Below are 24,922 nucleotides of genomic sequence, written 5' to 3'. Positions count from 1 at the left end.
GATCTTCAAGTCACTCGCGTGCACCTGTCCCGCCCATTTATTCTCGCTTTTACGAGCGCACTCTCGTAAAATGATCGATATTTCACGTGGTTTCTCACGACTTTTTTAGGCGGTTTTAATTGACGCCGCGGTTCCGTTATGTCACACAACCCTTTCCTCTCTTCCCTCTCTCTTTCTCTTTGTGGATCCTTTGCCGTTATTGAATCGTAAAACATTACGAGCAGCAGTATATCGGTATTTTGAAATGCTACCTGATGCTGAGATCAATTAACGCTTAAACATCTAAATTATTTTTAAAATTAAGGTTGAAGATATATATATACATACGTCTCTTATTTCGAAAATGACATTGTGAAAAATAATCGTCGACGCTGACTGTAATACTTGGGGAGGATGTTGCACGTCGATAGCGTCGACGTGAAATCCGACGAAATCCGGGATAATCGATAGTAATGTCGACGGTATAGAGAACGGACGGGACGTGGCGCGGCAGAATTTACCGTTCGAACGGCTCCATCGAGGTTCCACGTCGGATTACACGAGTTTTTGGATCGCGATAAGCGATGAAACAGAGTGAGTTTATTCTCCGCCCGCGACGCCGTTACCCCTGTTCGGGGCATAAACGACTTTTATCTCGTCGATCTTTATCGCGTTCCGGGCAAATTATGAGTTCTTCCTCGAGATTACGCCTCGAAAAATCAGAAATCTCAAAGTCGCGATATATATATATATATTTTTTTTCTTCTCGAATAAAATTTTATTTTCTTACCTTACGATTTTTTTTTATCGGCAAAGCTGTTAAGCCGATCGCGAGACTTTCAGATAGACGAGCATTTTGTTTTCAAATAACTTTAATTTACTTTAATGCACTTAAATGAAAACTGTGTTTTTCTCCCAGAGTTTGTTTGCCGTTTAATTAGGAATAAGAACAAAAATAATAATTGTTTTTCAAGAAAGAGAGATAGAGAGAGAGAGAGAGAGAAAGAGACGACCTCAATTTGCATTAAAGCTCCGTTGATTCAACGCCGAACATAGTTACGTAACGCTCGTGCCATTAGCCTAATTTCATAACGTGAGACACCGCAGGGACCTTAAAGCGTGCTGCAGAGTAGAACGGTTCTCTCCAAGGATACGCTGAACTCCATGACGATTTGCTGTCAAGCATGAAGCCGGTTAATTATGCATACACATGTTAAGCCTTCCTTGACGTAGCAGAGCGGACGAAACACTATCCCGAGTGTTTCGCATCCCAGCGTGTTTGTTTATAAAACAAAATTAACAGTTCATAAACTTTATATAACGGGCTTCTCAAACTTTACTTCCGTCAACCTATAACTTCACGTGATATTTCGCGAAAATGAAATTTAAACATGTAAGTCGACTTGACGTTTTGTGAGCCGTTTATTGTAATACTAAACTTTTTATGCGTCGCGCGTTCTGATAAAGTACTTGAAATTATAAAAATACAATTCTTTCTTATCTCAACATATTATGTATAATTTTTTATTTTTAACTTTCTTTTTATCGCGATTTGTTCGTATCGCGACAGTTTCCCATATAAAGATTACGCTTTTCAATCCCATGCGAGAAATTATATTTTCCGTATAAAAGATTATATCTCTATTCTATAGAGAAAAATTTGATTTTTTATACATCCTGTATATGTATATATATTGAAAAAATATTAAATTTTGTACATCATTGAATTCACGAGTCAATTTCATCGAAATCGGAAAGATTATTAGTTTTACGTAGAATCGCAGCTTCTCATGGCTTTTATTTCATAGAATTATCAAAGTTAGTACTTTTTCGTTTGCGTAAATATATAAAATGTGCCATTGAAATTCTATTTTTTGTTTTGCAAAATAAATGTGTATATATACACTTTCATTGCGATTCCAATCTGTCTATTGATCACTGACTTTATTTTTCTTTATCTATTATAGAAAGCAGATTTTATCCGATTTATCTAGATTGAACTTTCTATCCGCAGCTTATCACGGGGTAAAAATCGAAACCTTGAATGTAAAATTGTGTGTGTTATTCAAAAATAATACGATAGAGGCGGGACACTCTACAACACAATTCTATCAGAGTTGACTCGGTCGCGGTTTTTTTTGTTTTTTTTTTGTTTTGTTTTGTTTTTTTTTAGTTAATAGCATCAACCGACAATAACAAAAACAAGCCGCGATATCTTTCGCGTTTCTCTTATTCTGACGGCGGATGTTGTTTGCCATTCTTGGCTTGGCCTTCTCGAAACCGCGTGTTTACTCCACGGTCGCGACGTCTGATCGAATTATGCTCACCGACACATCCGGAATCGACGAGCGAAACGGACGGGAAGCCGGAAGCGCATCGCCCCGTCGAGAGTGTCTTGGAGATAAGTTTGCGCGAAACCGCACGCGCGGACGGTCGAGAGAGAGGAAATGTTTTCGGTTTATTAGCATGCAGCACAAGTTAAACCGACGAGTTGACAACCCGCGTCGCGACGCGGGCCGAGTTTCCACTGAAAGCTAGATAATTACGTGTAGAAGCATCAACGACCGCCTGTAGCTCGCGTTAATGCTCCTGAAAGCGCTAACATTTGCGTGGTCCATAATGAACGCTCGATCCGAACGTCAATCGTTTCGATAACGATCGATCTCTTGGCGACAGCAAAAGCGCCGAGAGTTATCTAGAGATTCAGCGAATAAAATAATATTGAATTTTTTTTCTTATAATACGCGTTCTTCGTATCTTAATATAATAATGTATTTTGTTTTGCGAAAGGAGAGAGATGGTACTATTAATATAATTTTTCATTTTAATCGAAAATTATTTTAGGAATAACTGTAGACGACCCAACTGGCTTAATTGATTTTTATTAATTCGATGTCATATAAAAATACAGACTACGTTAATTTTAGACTTGATAAAGACCTGAACCAAAGGTCGAAACGTAGTCTGTATTTTTATATGACATCGAATTAATAAAAATCAATTAAGCCAGTTGGGTCATCTACAATTATTCCTAATTTTATTCTTCACTGGCGATGCAAAAATACTTGCTATAGAAAATTATTTTGTTTAATGTAATATCTTTCGTAGTTTTATAAAAAATAAATTATTATCTAAATTCGACTTGTAATGTCGCAATATATGAACAATGAACTCGATTCTAGCGTATTATTGAGGAATTTATACCTATATAGTATATTCCGATCGAGATTTGACAAATAGAGATATGGTGCTCCGCATCGATACAGCTCAATTCATTTCTGTCGGACAGAAATCTAGATAGCAGCGGCCGCGCAATAATTTGCACGACTTCGACTTGTACCTTAGACAGTCAGCGAATGGAATCGTGCGGTCGCGCGGCAACGACCAAGTTCCATTCGTCGTTAGGAAACTCGGCAAATTCGGCAGCCCGAGACCCGTTTAAATCGTGAAATTATTGCCGCCGAAGGTCATCACCGGCAATCCGGCTTTGAGGCAAATCGAATTGGAGCCAAGCGACGCGATTTCAGATCATGTTGCATTTAAATTAGCCAGTTAGCGTTAAAACTATCGAACTGGTAAAACCGTTTAACGATCTTTTTTGTGCGAACGTATTTTATTTTATAGCCTTTTTGATCTTATCCTCGACTCGACGATTTAACACGATAAATTATGACAGCTTTTAAAGTTTTATTGTTATGTTTCCGCGATGGTTCTCTATATTTCCGCCTGGTATAAAAAATCGGAAAAAAATATTTTATCTTTTACATAAATATATATTACATATTATTTTTTATATTCATTTTTTATACATATCGATATATTATTTTTCTTCTATCTTTTATTCTAATTTTTAAATTTATATTTAATTTTAATTTATTTAGATGACAATTTCCTTTTTACTTATAAACTATATAGTTGCTCTTAAAGTGACTTAGAGAAACGAACTTTGTCTCCTAGAAATTTATAAAGTTAAATGCTTTACCTAAATCCTTTCGTTACGAAAACGCGGAATGTTTAGCTACTTATTTGGGAAACTTGCTAAGTGTGTTGCTAAGTTCTATCAAAGTAGAAAATTCCGGGATTGAAAACTCTTGTTAAACAGGCACAACATATATAATCTGCTTATAACTTTATTCTTACGAGCCAACTATAGTTTATAACTTTTATCATATTCTTTTATGACTTTATCATACTTTTATTTTTCCATCACACGATTATTAATATATGATTATTAATATGATTATTAATATGTTTTTGCGGAAAATCTATCATTTAGACTGCTTATCTTTATTCATTTAATAATAAAGCCTCTGTCGAGTCATGTTATAATATTAAAATTAATCCCAAATTTCCTCACCTCAGAGTTAAATGACATTATTAAATCCAGTATATTATTTTATTCCTATATTATTTTATTTTTCGCTTATACACACATGTAGACGGTCATAGTATACGGCAAGACGGAGCGCTACTTAAACCGTCTCGACGTATTTCCAGCACCCGGAGCGCCTTTACTGATCCCCGAAGAGTGTAGCGCCGAGAACAACAGCGTCACCGTTGCCTGGCAGCCGCCACCTGGGCACGGGATTATAGGCTGCGCCGGACAGAGAGGCCCAGCTATCGAGGGATACCTCTTGGAGTTGGACGATGGCTGCGGCGGGGAGTTCAGGGTGAGTAAACACAACCCCCGAAGAAAATTATACCTATACGATCGACGTAGGTTATCAGAGACACCCGGCTTGGATATCTCTCTCGAAGCTCTCTTTCTCGATTTCTCGGCCCCCGCGAATTCCTCGATGACACTTTACCCGTCGGATCCTTCATCGCGTTTCTTCATCCTTCGTTTCTTTGTCGACGCGACGGACGTCCGGCTCCGGTGTTTCTTTCTTTGCCGAATACCCTCCTTTCGGTCGGTGTCATCCCGTCCACGACGACGGCGATACGGCTTTGTCCAACAATGGGACACTTCAACGTTCTCACGATATTTTTCGTAGAATTGTTCCGGCTCGGACGAGATATTAAATGATATTTGACGTTTGTTATTTCTCCCAAATTTCTCCCGGAAATTTCGAAAGTATCGTATCAGTTTATCTCTTTTAATCGTGTGAATCGATCAATATTTTTCATCAATTGCATCATTTACTTTAGGCTTGATTTATTTTCAAGATAATATCTATGATCCTTATTCGTTTAATACAGAGATGCATTACGTAAGATCAAATTTAATATGAAGTACTATTGAAATTATAATAAAACACTAATTTCATTGGAAGTGATGCTGCGAAAGTGTCCATCGGTTTCGCTCTCGAAAAGTTAGGACGGAGTTTCCTTGCGCTCTGACGAAAGAAAGTTACTCGAACTGCAAAAATGATAAAAAAAAAAGACAAGATTGTACGTGTCAGGAAACTCGAAAAGATTGGTCGAACTAAACGTGACAGTGTAAACCGAGAGAAAAGAGATGTAAGTTTTTTTTATACTTGATAAAATTCTAGCTTTCCTTGCATTCTCCTTTATTTTTCTTTTTAGAATGCACATTTAAATAAAAAAAAGACATTATTATTTTTTTCCCTAGAGAATAAATTATTGTACATATATATTTTCCTCGCATTTATATATATATTGATTGTAATTCGTTAAATGATTTGAATGATTCGAAAACTTTCTTGACATTTTTTGACGTTGTTATATTAGAAAACTGCTTATTATTACTTCCCCCTAGTTACGAAGTATTACATAGGCACACAATTTCATTGCTATCGAATAACAATTTTGTCTCAAATTTTATTGCTACAATACGATAATTTGTACTACACGCGCAATAACATCGAAATGTACTTCATACGGACAGATTTAATGGGTTTAATAAAAACCAGAGAGCCCAAATGCATAAAAAGCTATACTTTTCCATTCACTCAGAAGAATAATATCGGCTATATTATGTGACACCGAAACGCGGTGGGGGATCAGAGAGAAAAAAAAAACGATGACAGGATTATAAAGTCCCTTTCGATGGAAATTTGTTTCGCGCGCCGCGAAATGAATATCAATGGCGATCGCCCGTATAAAGTTTATGCCTTCCATGGAGATTTTTGTTACGAGAGAGATTCTCGAGTAAAGGACCTCTTCGATCACTCGTATTCGTTTGCAATGCATTTCCGACTTGATGCGAGGCCGTTCGTCGCATTTATTCTCGGATCGGACTTTACTCTGCTCGAAACGCCGTCTTTCGCCCTTTTTATTGATCGTATAAAAGGGGGGCATAAAAGGGGTGGCAAGCCCCCTTCCGAAAAAAACGCGATTACGGCTAATAACTCAGTCTAAATAGCGCGGCCGAGCCGCGGCATAAAAGTCGGGGATTAAAAGGCGATCTTTCTCGCTGAGCAGCGAATTCATGGCGCAAGTTTGAAAAATTTGGAGAATTAGCGCGCCGAATGAAGGCAGTTTAACGCGCTACATTAACCCGTTATGCCCGCAGCATCACAGCACCCCAGGATTGGGCGATAACATCTTTAATTGTCCGTACGATAAGAAAATTGTACGTAATTTATAACGATTTAAACTTTTTTTCTCTCTTTCGCGCGTAAGTAGGTAGATCGTATAAAAATGATTTATGAATTAGAAGATTCTTTTTTACTCCTAAATGAAGACTCGGCATTCGAGAGCGTTAATTGAAATCCGCAATTCCGAAAGATTCCGAGGAGCTTACACGTGAGAAATGAGCGAGCCCTTCGCGCGATGGCAATTATTAATTGTTGGCGGCCGATATCGCTACGTTCATTAGAAGTTTTTATCAAATGACGGCAGTTCGAACCGTCGAACTGCAACATAATCCGCGATATTAATGTTAGACACTCTATCGACGGTCGAGTTTTATAGAGTTTTGTCTTCCACCATCGCAAGAAGAAAAAGTTGAGCAAAGTGAAAAGGTCAATTAATATAATATATCAATAATATAATAATAATAAGTTTCAATAATAAAGCTTAATAATAATTTAATAATAAAACTTTGTCTTTTTTATACGAAGTTTTTTTGAATATTGTCAGATTTAATATATTCCTACAAATATATTTACGTGCTACGTGAGAATGATATACAGTAGATTTAAATAAAAGAAATTATACAAACTTAAAAGAGAAAAATTATACTTTATCTTATTAATATCAGATTTTAATTTCGTGTATAAAGCAATATTAGCTTCAGTCAAGTTAAATTATACAATTTATACACGCACAATTGATTGTAATGTTAAAATAGTTTTATATGCGAGATTACACTACACAGTTGAAAAATTTGTGTTAAATTTAACAAATATCACATGTCCCAAACGGTCCACAGAAATTTTTGTGTTAATTTAACATAATACGGATATGTTAAATGATGACACGAATATTGTGTTAATATTTTAACATAAAATAAATGCAAACTTCAAGTAAACTTAAAATAAATTTTGTGTTAAATTAACATAGTTTTAATATAAAAATTTACTTAAAAAATTGTTAATTTTACATTTTATCATCCCCACTTATATTATAAAGTAAAATTAACATTTTTTTCTGTAAATTTTAACAGATAAATCTTGTCACTAATAATATCGAACATATTTATTGTGTAAAATTAAAAGTAAATACACATTGTGTTATTTTTACACTTTTTTTCAGTTATTTTAATAATTTAACATTTGAGTTCAATTAACACAACAGCAATATGTTAATTTAACACATGAATGTGTTAAATATTTAACGCAAAAATTTTAACAGGGACCGTTTTTAATAAGAAAACACAAATTTTCCAACTGTGTAATCCTTCTCATATTTCGCGAAGGTTTCATTCTAGAAATGATCCGCAGGAAGGAATATAACGTGATAAATCCGCAGCAAAATTGACGAGGATAGCACATACATAAATCGCCTCGTATGCTACATATACACATATGAATATCATCCGTTCGCACAAACGTGCTCCAGGTCGGGCTTGTAAATCGCGCGTCTAAATTTTCATGCTTTGTTAATAATGCACCCGGCGGCGTTGCGATACCCGGTGCTCGTTAACGAACGAAGGGATACCGCGAATATAAATCGTCCTCGTTGTCGACGCTCTCCTCGTTCTTCTCTCTCTCTCTCTCCCTCTCTGCCCATCCTTGCCCGACTCGCCAGTCCTCCTGATGGCCATCGGGATCCTACGACTCTCTCCCTCCTCCTCCTCCCTCCTTTTAATATTTAAATCGAGCTCGTTCACGCGCAAGTACGACGCCTCGGGTTTCCCGGTCTCTGGTTTCCGTTTCCTCCGTAGTTCACTTCACCGTCGTTCCTACGTTCCTGCGGGATCGTCCTTCAAGCTTGCGACAGAAATCTCCTTTGGCTGGATAAGGCTCGAGTTCACCGGCAGATTCACACTAATCTCCAGGATTAATCTCATTTTTACGCTCTATATGATTTTATTCAAGGAAAATATGCAAGATATTACAAGAGTCTGATCTTTTCATTCCTGATTCGGGAGAGGCGAAATTCTTTCAGCATATCTTATACATTTTTATTCCAAGTGTCTCAAATTTATTAAATTATATTTATTGTATATCAATGCATTATAACTGCCTTGTACAATATTCTTCTAAAAATACATATTTAAATTTAATAATTTTTATGTTTTTTTTTTGTATTTTTGTTATCATATTCTTTAGACGTATATATAAAAAAGAATAAAGAAAATTGGATTGACGGTGTTGAAAAGATAACTATCCAAAGAGAATTGTTTGAATCGTATATTTCACTGTATCATAAAATTTTTATTTCGACGTAAATCTGATAGCATATCTCGGTTTGTTTATCTGTGGCTCGACCAATCGATGCTATAGCTTGACATTTCTTTTAGGAAAGTTTGGATGACAGGTAAACTTTGCTTATTCTCGTTTATCTACCATCACAACTGCAATGCTCGTTTATACAGTGCCATAAAATTTTATTCGAGTCAAGTTGAACATTTCGATCTGCTTTTAACCATTCGGCGTATAAAATTCTGTTTTGCTATATCCTGTCATTATTTCTAAGTAAATTATTTATTTAAGGATTTCTAACAATAATGAGATATTTTTTATATATTTTTCTTGAAAAATAAGAATTTTATAATTAAAATAATTTAATTATTTCGAGCGCGCAAAAATAAATAATATATTTATATATAATTTTTTTAATTTTAAAATATCTTTATATATTTTTACATTGTGTGTATGCATATATACAATATAAATTATATTTTGCGTTTCCTGAAAAGTGAGAATTTTGAAGTAATATTATTTCCAAAGTAATTAATTATATTCCCGGGAAAATATCGCTCTTTCTCTCGAAATAGCGACGCAGATTACTCGGATGCAGTTGCAAGCCGCAAATTCACGGGTGTCCCCGTTTGAAATCTGATTCACAGGAGGTTTACTGCGGCCGCGAGAGTATCTGCACGGTGGACGGGCTGCACTTCAACTCGCTCTATAACGCCAGGGTGCGGGCCTTTAACAGCGCCGGCGAGGGCGAGTATTCGGAACTGATCGGCCTTCAGACCGCGGAGGGTGAGTTTCTCCATCCCCTAGCTTTTTTTTCACGGTTTCCTGGGCCGAACGCGCGCGGAGGCCTCGGTCGGAAAAGCGGCGTCGGTGTCGCGTGGAAGACGAACGGTCGTAAGCGACGTCGATTTTCCAGCCGCGCGTATGTTTCTCTCTTTTTTTTTTTTCCGCGGCACGATCGCGTGATCGATGAGATGGACGGTGGACGCACATAGAAACGACCACGCCGTGTGGCGTTTGCGGAATAATGCGGGCGACAATTACAAATGACTTCCATTTTTATTTTTGCACGCTTCACGATATCGAGATTCTCGAGAAATTTCGTTTGATTTTATTATTATTGGGTCTATTACATAAGTATTTCAATTTTTCAGTATCGCAGAAAATTAGATATGCTATTATCTTTTAATTCGAATTTTTCTGTATTGCATTTTTAATATTTTTATATAAAACTGGACCCTAGTTTTCGCGCTGGTTATATCTATAGCGTATATTCTTCGAAGTGATAAATTAATATCTAACGAGGTTGTAGAGGAGAAGAAATTGATCTTCTTTTTCGAGCGATATTCGCTGAATGAGAATTAAATATTTAATTTCAACAATCTCACGCGTCATAACAAATTCTGTATAAAAGAATCTTAAATGATTTAACGTATTACGCGAGAGATATGTCTCTCCCTTTTCGCAATCGCGTCACGTCGACCTTCGACGTATCAAAATCTTAAATTATTTAGCGACGCGAAAAATCTGGGTTCGCCTCCCTTCCTCCTCGTCTCCTATTAAGATTCCATAATCCCGTCACGTCGTTATTAACATCGAGTGCGCGGGCGACGATGTCGAATTCCCAATAACCCGGGCGCTTCGATATCCGGGCGCTCGTGTAACACCAAGCGTGCAGTTCGTTAAGCACGCTTGCGGATCCGTATCCGCGGAATATTAATCGGGGAGCTACATCTCCTCTCTCTCTCTCTCTCTCTCTGGTCTCGCAGTGGCGTGGTTTTCATGGGCCACGGGGTCGTCCGGCATACCGCAGGAGGTGTCCATATCGGAGGACGCGATGAGCGCGTCCTGTGAGGGCTACGAACACCGTGTCGTCCTCTCGAGCGTCGGCTTCTCGCGGGGCGTTCACTACTGGGAGCTGACTATCGATCGATATCACAGTGACACCGATCCGGCCTTCGGGATCGCCCGGGCCGACGTGTCGCGCGATCAGATGCTAGGTAAGTCTCCAGCATGTGTGTTCCTCTTCTCCTCCTCGATCTTTCTCCTTTTTCGGAAAAGGAGAGGAAGGTCGTACGGTTTATCCAAGGTCGATGAAATATTCATGCACCACCCCGGACATCCCTGATTTGCTCGGAAATTCGGAAGCGAGAGACGTATGTACCTTGTTTTCCCTGTATTTTTTTATCTCTTATATATGTAGTTCTGGATGAAGGCGAAACGACGGCCGAGAAATTTCGATCGGGATCGGAAAGCGCGCGGTTTGTGCAGCATACTAAGAGAGAAGGATACTTTAATCCTTGGACACGTGGAACCAGGTCAATGCTCTTAGCGCTGATGAAAACCGAGGACCGCGCTTAGCCTATTAAACTTGACGAAAATGTATGGGATAGGAACAACGTCTCTTGCGATTTTTCTAAAATATCCTCCGCATTAACGATGTAAAATTAATAATAATGATTTGCTTTATTCCAATTATTTCGAACGAGTAGAAAAATATAAATATTATATATTTATATAAGAAATTCATATTATTCTCTATTGATATATTATATTATATATTATATGTATAAAATTTAAATATTTAAATATTCTCAAAGCATCATATTTATACTGCTCACATACACAATGCGAGAGAAATAATTATTTTCAATCTGATTACGCAAAGTCTAACGAGGAAATATTTACAATATTTATTTCTGAATCTGTAAACTACATATTTCACAGAATTTGGATTAACATACAGATGAATATTGATAATGATTATTATTTCATATATTAACACATTTATATAATCCAGTAGGAGAAAAATAATTTATTACGTAAATATGTTTAATTTTCATTCGAAATATATTCTCCCGCACATTCTCGGTCCATAATCTTTGCTCCTAACAGTCTGACATTTACCCTGCCATTTACGCAACTCGAACAACTCATTCTCTTTCCCTCGAAGCTGGAAATCGGCGGGCGCAATTTGGCGAATCATCTTGTTCGCAGGTAAGGACGACAAGGGCTGGAGCATGTACATAGACCGACAACGATCGTGGTTCATGCACGGGGGCGGTCACGCGCAGCGCACCGAGGGTGGCGTCCAGCAGGGCTCGACCGTCGGCGTCCTCCTCGACCTTGACACCACGCACACCCTGCGCTTCTTCGTTAACGATCAGCCGCAGGGCGGTGTCGCATTTCGCGATCTCTACGGCGTCTTCTATCCGGCGATAAGCCTTAATCGCGGCGTCACCGTAACCCTCCACACCGCCCTGGACGTGCCGCGTCACTTGCTCGCGCTCCACGAGGAGTACGTGAGCGATATAGTTCAGAGCTAGGGGTATCTCAACGTCTTGAAGAAAGGCCTGCCGCAGGAAATCGGCTCGCCCTTAGGCTCGACCGTCTGCACCGGCGACAGGTGCAGGGACTTTGAGTCGGGCCAGCTGCTGGAGAAGATTGTCGAGGAGAGCCCGGTCGACGTTAATTGACGAGCAGAGAGAAGAAGCTCTGATGAATGCCTAAATGTGTGAAAAAAATTGCTCGTAAGTAGTTTCGATTTTCTATCATCTCGCTCGGTTCGATGCGCCCGAAATCGCTCCGAGATATATATCGTCTCCGCGACATCGACGTGGACCATGACATTTTTTCGAAATTGCGCGGCGAAAACACGCGAGAGAGCGGTTTGATTTTCTCGGGGACTCGGGACACACGCGATATTCCCTCCGAATACTTTGCGATACTTTTGCAACTATTCGAAAATGTATTTTGCGAGTACAGCGAGTACATTTTATGTCATATCCGATTTATTAGAAATAAGAGTTTTTGATATTTTATGTGTATGATTCAGAAATGTATATTGTCCCTGAGAGTGTTAATCTGAGTGAAATTCGAATTCTTGCTTCTTGTCTGAATATAAACGAGGTCCGCGAGAAATGACAATTCAACAGGTTTATAAAAACTTTGGCGGAAAGAGATTTCGACGAGAGAGACTCTCAGCGTGAAGCTTTTCGTATCCGGTTTGTTTGAAAAATTGAAACTTAGAATCGAAACTCTAATTAAAATCGAGATTATTTTCCCATCCTATATAAAGATAATTATCTAACCGATTATTCTCCGTTTCCTCGTCAGCGTTCTTTCAAAAGCTCAATGCGCGCTCGTTAATCGTTTCAGCATCGAAATTAAGTCCTCGATCTGAATTCCGTTTCGATCTTTCAATTCAATTTTTTCTTCGTAAAATTAAATTATTTATGAGAGATATAAAAATTTGTTTATAAAAATATTCTTATACCTTTTGCGCCATACGATGATTACGCAAGGCGAGAAAACGATGAGTTCCTCGAGAGAGAGAGATTAGCAAGATAATTCGGCGCTGTATAAAGGTAGGTGATGAAAGAGTTGATTACGCGATCGACAAAAACTGCGGCAAACATTGAGCGATGGGATCGATCGTCGAGTTTCTTTACCGGTTACTTGATGCAAACTGCGGATGAGAAGGCTACTCGACGTCCTTCTCGATGCCTTCTGCCCTTCAAGATACTCTTCGCGCACCCTAAAGTCTCGACTTTACTCCCCGAAGTAAGAAGTTCCAAGTGAATCGTCGCATTTCATGGAGAGAGGCCGGTGAGCGAGACGATACTCACGTTTCTTCCTCCATCGACGAATTTCGCAAAGAGAGTTTCCTTTCACTTATTCGGGGTGTCTCTTCGGCTCTCTCGACGCGATCTCTCGAACCCGACCGATTGATCGCTTCTACTCAAACACTGCCCTCGACAAAGTTTGTCGGCGACGATACTTGGCTATTTGCTAATGGACGTTTCCTTGCTTCCAAGGGTCAATTCTTGCAGTTTCCGGTTAAGTATCCGGTAATTTCTCCGACCAATACATACCTTTCTAGATTGTAGCGTCGGAGAGTCAACGAGTTAGTTGATCGATCGCAGAAGTATCTCTGCGAAGTCTCCGTCGAGGTTAATCTTTCGAGATGAACGAATAAATGTATTCGGGAAACGTATATAGGAAAAAATATTTTCTTCGCTTCGCTTTTATATATATATATATAGCGCGCGATATAAATAGAAAATGTACTGATCTTCGAGCGGAGGGAACTTATCTCGGCTCTCTTGATCTCCTGACGGAAGGTATTATTTATGGATTGCGTGACGTGTGCGCAAATTACTTCAGTCTCATTAAGTCTTCAAAATAAAATAGTTTTTTATTCTCTACGAGTGATTTTATACCGTCTTGTACATTTTAAATGTCCGCGTCGCGATTGAAATATTATCCCGATGGTCTCTGGTTTAGCGCGATTATTGATCGTACGAACGAAACCAGAGTTTCGAGTCTAAGTTTTAGTTTCCCGAACAAGCCGGATCCAAAAAGCTTCATGATGGTGCGCCTCCTTCGCCGAAATCTTCTCGCTCAAGTTTCTATAAACCTGTTGAATTGTCATTTCTCGCGGAGCCCGTTTATATTCAAACAAATAGCGCGAGACGAATTTCCTAGGGGAATCCCCAAGGAATACGCTGACCGAATACGGTTCCTCATCCTGCTCGCGCGATCGATACACGCAGAGATCGCTCGATCGCACCCATTATCCATATCGAACACACACATACACAAGTATAAGTGTAATCGCGTTTTGTAGGCGTTAAGCTCCATTAAAAGCGTATAGATAGGTAAGGCGTTATAAAGCACAATGCTGCCGCGGCTTTAGTGTACAATAACATACGAATCGAGTATACGTTTTCTAGTCTTCGATAGAGACCCCCTGATCGCGACATTTCTCTCCCCTCTGTTTGTCCACCCTTATTCTGTCGTCCTTCCTCCTTCTCCCAAGTTCTACCGCATTCGCGTCTACGGTTTCGCACTGGTCCTTTTTTTACGACTTTGTATCTCGACGGTCAGGAGTACAGAACGCGCTCGATTTTCTCGTTACATCCCGATGTAACGATAACCCGGAAGCGTTATTCCGCGCCGGGCATTGCGTTCGCTGCTGCGCGCGCGCCTATTGGCGCCATGTGTATATAAGTGTATATATATATATATATACATATATATATGACTATATCGATTGTACCGCCGATTGAATTTGCCGATTGTACCATTTACGACTATATCGGATCAATAAAACGCAACGAAAACGCCCGCACGACGTGCCATACTTGGATGATCCCTCGATTCTCCCCATCCGACCTCTTCCCCTCTCGTGGTGAATTAAGGTGGAGATCCCCTATATAGGAGATATTTTGCTGAAAAGTAGTATGCATATTATCTCTCTTTTAACATAATATATTATTAATATTAAACAAAATAATAATACACATTTTCGATCCATTATATATATAATTATATATAATATACTTAATATATAATTATGTATAATTAAAATATATATTTCTCTCGTAAAATCGAACTTGGAGTTTTGAGATTTCGAGGAAGAGAGATCAAGAGATCCCCGCGATGATGTCCATAATTCATCGCGCTGGTCTTCTGCCGCTTTTCCCCTTCTTTTCCTCCCGTTTTTCGCTCATTTGATCCGAAACTTTCGCAACATCTCTTCAGGAAGTTCTGCCGCCGTTGCGCAAATTGCAACGAGAGGCCGAACGGCGGAGGAAAAGACCGGGGAGAGCGTAGTCCGTTGGGGATGGAGAAAAAAAAAGAAGAAGCAAGGGGCGACGAGTGGTACGAGAAAGTGAACGAGGGAGAGAAGGGAGGAAGAGAGCTTGTATGTCCCGGAGAAAGTACCAACGTGGTCTGGGCGGGCCTCTTTAACGAATGCAATTAGCCGTCGCGGCTGCGGCTGCGGATCATTTTTCCCCTTCGGGCGTTATTTTATATCGCCTTTGCCGTAAGTTCGTTCAAGCACGGCGCTTGATTCGATTCGGAGATTGGAGGAAGGACGTTGCGCGTTCGCGCTTAGGTCTAATCGATTTCCGCCTTTTTTTTTGCTCGTCGTTTCGTCGATACAAGCTAACAACTGTCACGATGGCATTCCCTCTGTCGCCAATGGCGCTTTTCTGTTTAGATGAAGTCGTGGAAATGCCCCGATATTTTCGTGATGTCTATTTCCTATACAATAACTCGAAAAGCGCTTGAAGGTACGGAAAAGTTGGAGTAAAATGCAATTCAGTTTTTTAAGAAATTAATTTAGTAAGCATGTAAAGGATACATACAAGGAGATTATTATTTGAGATGGAATGTTTTATATAAGAAATTTTTTTCCAACTTTTTTGGTACATATTATATATACTATTATTATTTTCTAAAGTTATAATATTTTAAAAATATATATTTTTTCATATATTTTTTGTTTAGAGTTTAGAGCACTTGACACATCGCGCACAACGTCGGAAAGGATAATTCCTTGCTTACTTTTTTTCCGCACTCATATAATCTTCAGAAAAGCGGTAATATAAGAAGAAGGTAAAGTATCACACCAGTTTACGACGCGCAAAAAACATTATAAAAGTTGTTCAATGCCTCTCTGGGAAGTTCTTGTCCCCCACAAATTACAGCCGGCGGGGCTATTGGGAAGAAAGATGGTCGTGGGTGTAACTCGGATTAGAGGAAAGAAAAAGAAGCATTGAGTGTCGTGAGCGAAAGAGGCGCTTCGAGAATATTGTTACTATTAGGATCGTCTGTTCCCTAGGGAAGGGTAAAGGAAGAGAGTTCGATAAAAACAAGCCGGTACTTTACGCGAACGTGATTAACAGTTAATCCTTTGTACATCGTTATTCGACTGTCCATCTGTGCGTGCAGAATATTTCGCAAAGAACAAAGTTTGGGAGCATAATTCTTGGCAAAGTACGAGCCGAGATTCTCTTCGCGAAAATTTAAACCAAGCAATCTGTGCATTAAGATGGAATTATATATAACTTTAAAGATTAAAAAAATATAATAAATTGAAGGTTGATCAAAGAGGTGATAAATAAATAACGAAAAACTTACATTTACTTTAAGTTAATTTAAAATGTATTTTATTTTCAAAGAAATTTAAAAAGTAATTCCGAAGAGAGATATTTAAAATTGTATTGAAAATTTTCACAAGTTACGCGAAAGATTGCATTCGATCGAATTTTTTTTTCAAAAGAAAACCCGATGACAGAATGCACTCTCAAAGATTGTTACAAATAATTTTACCGTAATCTTTCACAAGGATTTGATGCAAGCCACGTTACGGAAGGACATCGAGTTCTAGACAAAAAGTGGTAAGTTCATGTATTCTGTTCGCTCGTTGATAATAATGCAATAAGGGTCTCAAAGTATAGAAGTTTCGCTCTTTTCACCCTCCTTGAAAAAAGTATATTGCAGCTTTTGAGCTTAAAAGTTAGTTGCGGGAAGAATCGGCAGTTGTGTATGTGTTGTAACAGTAGTACACATTTATGTAACGACGAAAAATATACCCTGTTAAATGCTGCCATCGTGTAATCCCGTACTGTTTCGCACGGATTTAAAGGGATTGCGTGAGATGTTGGTGAAATTTCAGCACTTTATTATCTCTATCGCGATATAAATTACGTATACAGGTTAAACTTTTCCACTTTTGCCTCTAATTATAAAATTCTTTGTAGCCTTATTTTAAATTATCGAGTTATTTCAGATACAATAAACTATTGTATCGTACAAGTTATCAGTAGCTTAATGATAATTCAATCAGAAACATCTCGTGAAATTAAAAAGAAAGTCTGTAAATTATGCAAGAATTGAAAAAAATGAATGGATGAAAGAATTTCTCGAATTTTTGTTTGTAGATACGCGAATGAAAAATAATCTGTCATTATTATCTTACTGCAATTTTCGAGAAAATTGTCTCTTTCGCGAACGAAACGAAAATGAACTCTATTTCCTAATAAATAATTTTCTCTATTATGTTTGCGCGTCGCCGAGTCAAGCTCATAAAATTAACAGGACTCTCTCAAACCATTTACATAGTTCCTGCAAGCGGTAATCCAACATGTACAAACGACAACGGTAAAAACAAGGGAAACGCGTATTTCCGCTCAGTTCTGTTCACGGCAGGTCGCCGAGCGAATAAGGGGAGAAAAAAAAGGGGCCGGCCATCTGCCGGGTCGTAGTCCGTAAATCCAGCGTCCTTTTTCGCGGTCCGTGCGCTATCTCCGGCTGGTAATGGTCCGAATTCCCGGGATGGTCGAGACGCGGAAACGTGACGCTCGTTTCGGTCCAGGACGAGGAGAAAACCGGGACACGTCGTCGAGCCCCTGTTCGCGACCTGTTTCTCCTCGTCCGCGCTCGATTTCTTATTTATCCTTGCGAGATTAAGCAGGACTGCCGTAATACGTGCGTGATCGCCGAGGCGTACAGAAGGGTCGCCTCTAATCGCGTAGCCGTGCGTAGCTCTCCATCGGCGAGTCTATTAAAAAAAAGAAGGAGAGAGAAAAGATGCGGAGAGACCTTTCGAGGGGTTCGTTAGAGTTGGACCGAGGGACTTCTTCTAATACGATTGTTTTTTAAATAAAGACCGAATTGCTTTGAAGTCGAGCGTATGCGCGAGTTTTATTTACCGAAGAACTATCGAAGAAACCGCATATTTATTTCTGTTTAATTGCTTCGTACACATTAATTACGAATGGTTGAAGCTTTATAAAAAATTTTATCGCGCTATTAATAATTTAAATTTCAAATAATTATTAAAGTATCTCTTTATTTCGATGGCGAAGTATTAATGCACGTCAGAAAATGTGTTGTGAAATGCGTATTTACGCACACGTGATATTTTAATTTAATATTTATAATTATAAATTATATTTATAACTTTAAATGTTAATTGAATAAAAAATTTATATATATTATAAATTATGTTATTATATATTTTTATATTGATATTTGATAATTATAGATTATTTTATATAACTTTATAACCTCTAGGTTATTAATCAATATCGTGACGTCAATTATCGTAATACGTATAACAATTATATCACGACGTAAAGTTTTCTTCCCCTAACTGTTTTCGTAAACTTACGATATTTTTATGATACCGCTACCGCGCAGACTTAAGCTCGTAAACTGACTTTTAAGCGAATCTCGCAATAATTCAGCATTACGCTCATAAATAAGTACTCGAGCGGTATCGATCCGCGGAGACCGGGTACATATCTTCAAGAGTTGAGCCGTTAATAAGAAAGTATTTTTACTGCAGTTAGGACTATGAAAATTTAAATAAGCCAGCGACGGGAGAAGCTCTTCGACGGCGACGCGATGCCGAATTCACGGTAGCTTTTAAGCTTCACAAAGTCGCCAAGTATCTCGATGGATATCCGTGCGTGTGCGACATCATCAGCGAGGTCTAAGTGCGCTACATTAATGTCGTGGACTCGAAACTTCCCGGACGTCTGTGACTTCAATTATTCAAGTATCTTTCATGACATTACATCGTTTCTTGAGAATTTTCGTCTCACAGTGAATAATATATATCGAGATCATATCGCTGTACTGACAAGGAGATGTAACATCCTTTGCGGAAAAAGAGAGGTTGTAAGTTTGTGAAATATGCTTCCGTCAAAAATTTTTCAGAATAACGGTGTGTGTGCATTTCCGATAAAAATTACAATATTCTTAAAATATATAAAAATCAAGAAACTTTTGAAATACTTGCTTGAGCTTCTGCGCATTTAATAGAATTTCACACAGTTACAACGAGAATTAAAATCATAATTAAAATCTTGGTACAATGACCAGTCATCTCTAAAAATAGAAATTTTCAGGAAATTAAAAGATATTTTTTGAAATTTATAAAATTAAAATATTTATTTTTTATTATTTATTTATATTGATTATTTTCTCGCAAAAATACAAATTAATCGATGAAGATGAAGAAGCGATAAGATAAGACGAACTAAAATCGATATTTTTCCCGAACTCGACGATTCACCCTTTTATCAAGTACGCGAACGGAATTTCTGAAGAATCGCGATTAGAAGTGTTTGCCGATACTGGACGCCTGATTACAATTACGCCTTCTGTGTTCGGGGATCGAGAACCATTAGATTAACCCTTCCTTCCTTCGCCGTCGACAATTGTCGTTCCGGCAGGAGAGGGATTAGAGGCACGGTGTTTCGAAACGCAATTTCCGGGTTAACGAGGCGCCGACCAACGAAGCGAGCGTCATTTGTGGATAGAGAGAGCGAGAGAGTCCACGCTCGCGGAATTAGCGCGAATTTTCGTGCCCGATAACCGGGTCGAGTGCGAAATAATTATCGGGCGCCGATGAGCCGCGTTATTATTCCGGAATCCCCGGAAAATCCTCGGAAAAACACACGGGTAACATGCGTTTTCAATTAAAAGCTTCGATATTTTGTCGGCGCGGTGCGTGCAACGACCCGAATGATTTTTCGACCGCATCGCCGGTAAATCTTATTTAATCGTTTACACGTACACGCGGATTAAATCCGACGCTTTTCGGGCCATTCCTCACTCCACCCCGGTGTACATACACAGGAGAGAGAGAGAGAGAGAGAGAGAGGAAGGTTGTTAAAACGAAAAAGATTAACAATGTGACGCGACGCGCGCTATAATTATAATGCGGTACTTTTGTTAAAAATCAGATGTTTTTAATATTCGCAACGCTCCGTTAAATATTTTGACTAAATCTCTTAATTCTGTAAAGTTACTATAATTGTTGAAAATCACTATAATTTTTTAATGTGTAATCACGTTACCAAAAGTAAACGTTTCGGCGAACAATATTTATTTATTTATTGATTGATTTCGTATATATCTCATTTTGATTTCATCGCAACAGAATGTCAAAAAATCATATATCAACACAATTTGGAGATAAAATCTTTTTTTTTTTTTTAAAGAATTTTCTTTTAATAAATTAAAAATTGTTGAATAATCACGTAGGTTTGGAGAATCTGGAATTGTTAGAGCCGGTATGTGTTCCTTATTTATCAGCCGGAATCATTTGCTGCGGTCTCTGGCGCGGTATTTTATACGCGATAAATTCTCCTCGCGATCTGACAAGCAATACGTTTTGAAGTTCGTAATTACGCGATCGAATACGAGATATACGCGCGCCGAACGCGCGGGTGTATGTTGCAGGGATAGGGTTACAAATGGCCAGACGGCGTCGGATTCGCGTAGTGACCGTATCAAAAGCGCAAATGGAGAAATCGATGCTACGGCTTAAACTACCCCCGGCCGCGTTGTACTCGAAACTCTCCTCTCCTCGGCAGCTTCCGATAGAGAGAACAAGAGGAGGAACTTAGCTCGGCCGCCAAATCCCCAATAAACTTCGTCGAGAGTGCAATACGTCGAAGAAAAAGAACCGAGATTTCACGAACGAGTACGTTACATCTCGTCCCTTTCGGCGTAGAAAGTCCAGATCGGCATCGGCTGCGAAATAACACGGCTGCTTCTTTCTCACTGCATACAAGGTGTGTTTCCACTTTAATTTTGCACGTACTAAAGCCATGTTCAGGAAACTTTATTCTCAGGATAATTGCGAAGTCGCTATATACGTATAATCTTATTCTCACGAAAAAGGTTTGATAATACCAAGAAATTTTAATGAAAAGAGAAGAATTTGATAGTGTTTGTAGAACAAACGCTAGTTTTCTTATAGTATATCTCTTTATGAAAAAGTCAGTGGAACGGATTAAAAGAAAGGAATAATGAAACGATATTGATTAAAATTAATTTCAGCAAAATCGTTTTGTTTGACGCGCGAAGCGCATCACGTAATTAAATGAATTCATTCGGAAGCGGAAATTTTATTCCCGGATTTCCAATTTAATTATAGTCTAACGCGGGAATTTATCTATCGATTTCATATAATTCTCATTTCGGCTTCATTGCAATTGATTGTTAAAAAATCATGTAGGTATCGATTTGAAGATAAAACACGTTTTGTTTTATAAAAAGAATTTTTTTGGGAGAAAATAAAGACGTTCTGAAATAACGCGAAACAAGACATTATTCTTGACTAAAAAAGAACTATCCTCGTAATATCCTGGGAATATTACACCGAGAGTATGTGTGAAGTTCCCTCAGTTCTCTCCGAGGTTCTCTTAGATGGGACGCGTATAAGGGATATTTTTGATTGGGGCACGAAAAGTGTGTTTCAGACTTTGTAAAGTGTCGCGAAAAGAAGCATCACTCCTGAGCGGAGTTCTTCTATGTATTGTATGTATATATATATATATTTTTTTTTTTTTTTTTTTTTTTTTGCGGAAACTTTAACGTCCTCCCGGGACACACGACGGAAAAACGGTCGTCCTTTGTGCGGGACAACTTCCCTTCGGAGCCACGAAAGCGCGAACCGCGAGTTTCTAAAATGTCTCGTTATGCAAAAAAAAGCACTCACCCCCGGGGAACGCTTTCCCACATCTTGGAGCTCCACCGCTGGGGTTTTACTACCGGGGATGTAGATCCGCGTATAAATAATAAATATGCAAAAGGCAAACATTGGAGCCCCCCGCGTCGCGGCCACTGAGTAAATAACTTTCCTTAAACGCTGTCGCGTCATCGGTGTTTGCGATGGAATGGCGAACTCGGCGCGTTCGCAACTGAACTACACAATTATATAGCGCGCGGGACAAAGAGCCGTCGCCATTCTCTCTGTTCCGGTTCGCCAGTCGGGCGATTGTTCTGTTCCGGTTAATCAGCATGTTTCACCGTAAGTTCATTACCAAAGTGGCCCTCGTGTCAATTGCAACTCGCCGACTCGAATCATCCGAGTTGGCTCGCCCGAGTCAACCCGGGTGCGCTATTGTTTCTTGAAGACGTTTCGTCGCGCGCGCGCTTTGCAAATTTAGATTTGTCGATGTTTGCCAGCTGTGTATTTAATCGTTGTTTCGCGCCGCTTGGAACTGATTGAAGCAATAATTTCTCCGCAAACAATATTTTGCCGCTTTGAAGGGGCGAGATAAACATGAAAAAAAGATCTATAATTAACGGGTGTGTGAAGTTGGCACCCCTGTTTCGTAAAAGTGTATTAATTTAAAAAAATCAATCTCTTCGAAACTATAATAGATAGAGCTATGCGGTTTTCACGTTTTTTCTTGTCTTATCGAGTACGATTCAGAACTCTAACGTCTTTCCCCAGAACTTGATATTTTAAAAATATCTTCGATATTGAAAGTATGTTTTTTTATCTCTATAAAAATTGCAAAACTCCTTCAAAAAATAATCAGGAACTATAAAACTATTAAACAATTTAAATTTACTCACCTCACGGTTGCTCCTTTGTTGCCCGATGCCTCCCCGGGCCTCCTCCTCGTACAAGTTTCGAAACATTTGCGTTACTTTTTTTCGTTCGCGACGCGTCTTTGGTGGTTAATTATCGTATAAATCCGATCGCGTCGCACATACCAATATCGTAATCGCGATAGCTGAAACCCGGGCGTCGCCGCGCGTCGCGAACGAAAAAAAGTAACGCAAATGTTTCGAAACTTGTACGAGAAGGAGGCCCGGGGAGGCATCGGGCAACAAAGGAGCAACCGTGAGGTGAGTAAATTTAAATTGTTTAATAGTTATATACATAGTTCCTGATTATTTTTTGAAAGAGTTTTGCAATTTTTATAGAGATAAAAAAAACATACTTTCAATATCGAAGATATTTTAGAATTAAAAGAACCTTAAAACTCTGCTCAAAACTATTAGAACTCGATGTGTAAAAAAATGTGAAGTTGGCACCCCTATTTTTTGAAACTGATTTTCGTTATCGTAATGACCGGAACTATTTCTAAAAATTATCAAGAACTCTTCCTATGGTTCTAAATGACTCAGAACTCTTAACAGAATTATGATAGCATAACATAGGGGTGCCAACTTCACACACCCAAAATTAACAAATTTTAATATTGTATCGAATTTTGTATTGAGTTTCATAAATATTAAATTTTTATTTTTATAATGAAAAATAAATTTGTTTTATTATAAAGAAGAGAAATAATAATAGAAAATCTGTGAATGTATACAATCATATACAGGAGACATAGCCGTTGATATTTTCTGTTAAGAAAATACGCTTTGTTATTGCGCGGTATCTATATGTATATACGAAAGTGGATTACGCGTATGAATAATATAATACGCGACGCAAGAATCATTATTTATTCTGTGCCGGATTAAGATTACTTGGAATTAGTAATACATATATACATTGATTATATCTCTTAGAAACATAACATCGAGCTTATAGTACATACATAACACAGTGGCGCTGGGCCATTATCCTTGTAATATACGTTTTCATTTCATTAAGCTTAACCCACTAAGGTACAGGCAGCAGTTTTCGAGAAAATTTGTAGTTCCCAAACGCACATATTTCATTTCATAAGCTGTCCTACATCTCACCACGTATGTATAGGATATATACGTGAACAATTTCTTTTATAGATATAGAACTGTTATAAAAGTGCGAATTTAAATGTTAGTGACATATCTTTATTTGAGGTATATATAGACTACAGAAAAATAAATAGATTTTTGATAAAATAAATTATTTCATTATTATGTGGAAAATTGTATCGATAATTTAAAAAAATATTATAAACGTCTATAAAATTATTTTTCGACGTTTCTTCGCGAATATAACATTTTCATTAATTTTCACTTGTTAAGATAAAGATACTGGTAACATCTAAAAACATTGAGTGATACATCATATTCTTTCGTGAAGGCTAATCTCTTATGATGCATTAGAGACATGGTACATGTGTTAAATTTCTCAATGTGCACTATAATTCAATTTACGTCGCGATTAAGATAAATTCTAATGTATGATTCCCTTGCGGAATATGTCTGCCATGCAGATGAATAAAGATCGACTATACATAACGTCACTGTCAAGAAACGTCAAATATTTTTACATAAATTTTAAATGTCGGCTTTCTTGTGACGATCATTACGTTATTGCTCCATTTGAAATTCACATAAAAATATTTGATGTTACATTAACGTGACGATGATGGAATAAAGTGTATAAATTTTAACGCAACACTCATCTAATAAGATCAAATCAATAACAATCTATTATTAAACAACCCGCTAAACGTAATATCACCCTCAATTTATTCCAAGTTGTTATATATAATAATATTGACTTTACCATCTTTTTATAATTTACAATTTAAGTATTTATTACTGTTGGAAATTTATAAAGAAGTACGGAATTATAAATAGCAAGTAGATCTTATTATCAATGATGTCGCATTATTTGA

At 38.1% G+C, this 24,922-nt stretch overlaps 1 protein-coding gene across 3 annotated transcripts in view; it reads left to right on the top strand.

Moving 5' to 3' along the window:
- Positions 1-15,083, top strand: part of Trim9 (E3 ubiquitin-protein ligase Trim9) — a 92,169-nt gene extending 77,086 nt beyond the window's left edge. Inside the window, exons 6-9 of one of the 3 annotated variants that reach the window (XM_083045443.1) lie at positions 4,477-4,649; positions 9,398-9,536; positions 10,520-10,750; positions 11,748-15,083. In XM_083045443.1, the coding sequence (XP_082901569.1) occupies positions 4,477-4,649; positions 9,398-9,536; positions 10,520-10,750; positions 11,748-12,076 (872 nt within the window). In that variant the 3' untranslated portion in view covers positions 12,077-15,083. Of the gene's footprint in view, positions 1-4,476; positions 4,650-9,397; positions 9,537-10,519; positions 10,751-11,703 lie in introns of all 3 variants that reach the window. The other 2 variants (XM_083045444.1, XM_083045445.1) reach the window with 2 other exon arrangements.
- Positions 15,084-24,922: the final 9,839 nt, after the last annotated feature.

This window comes from Prenolepis imparis, unplaced genomic scaffold, assembly GCF_030444845.1.
Source record: "Prenolepis imparis isolate NDT839.2.m4 unplaced genomic scaffold, iyPreImpa1.0 SCAF_9, whole genome shotgun sequence".
Classification (NCBI taxonomy): domain Eukaryota; kingdom Metazoa; phylum Arthropoda; class Insecta; order Hymenoptera; family Formicidae; genus Prenolepis; species Prenolepis imparis.
The sequence above is the reverse complement of the archived record's forward strand: the minus strand, read 5'-3'. Positions and strand labels throughout refer to the sequence as shown.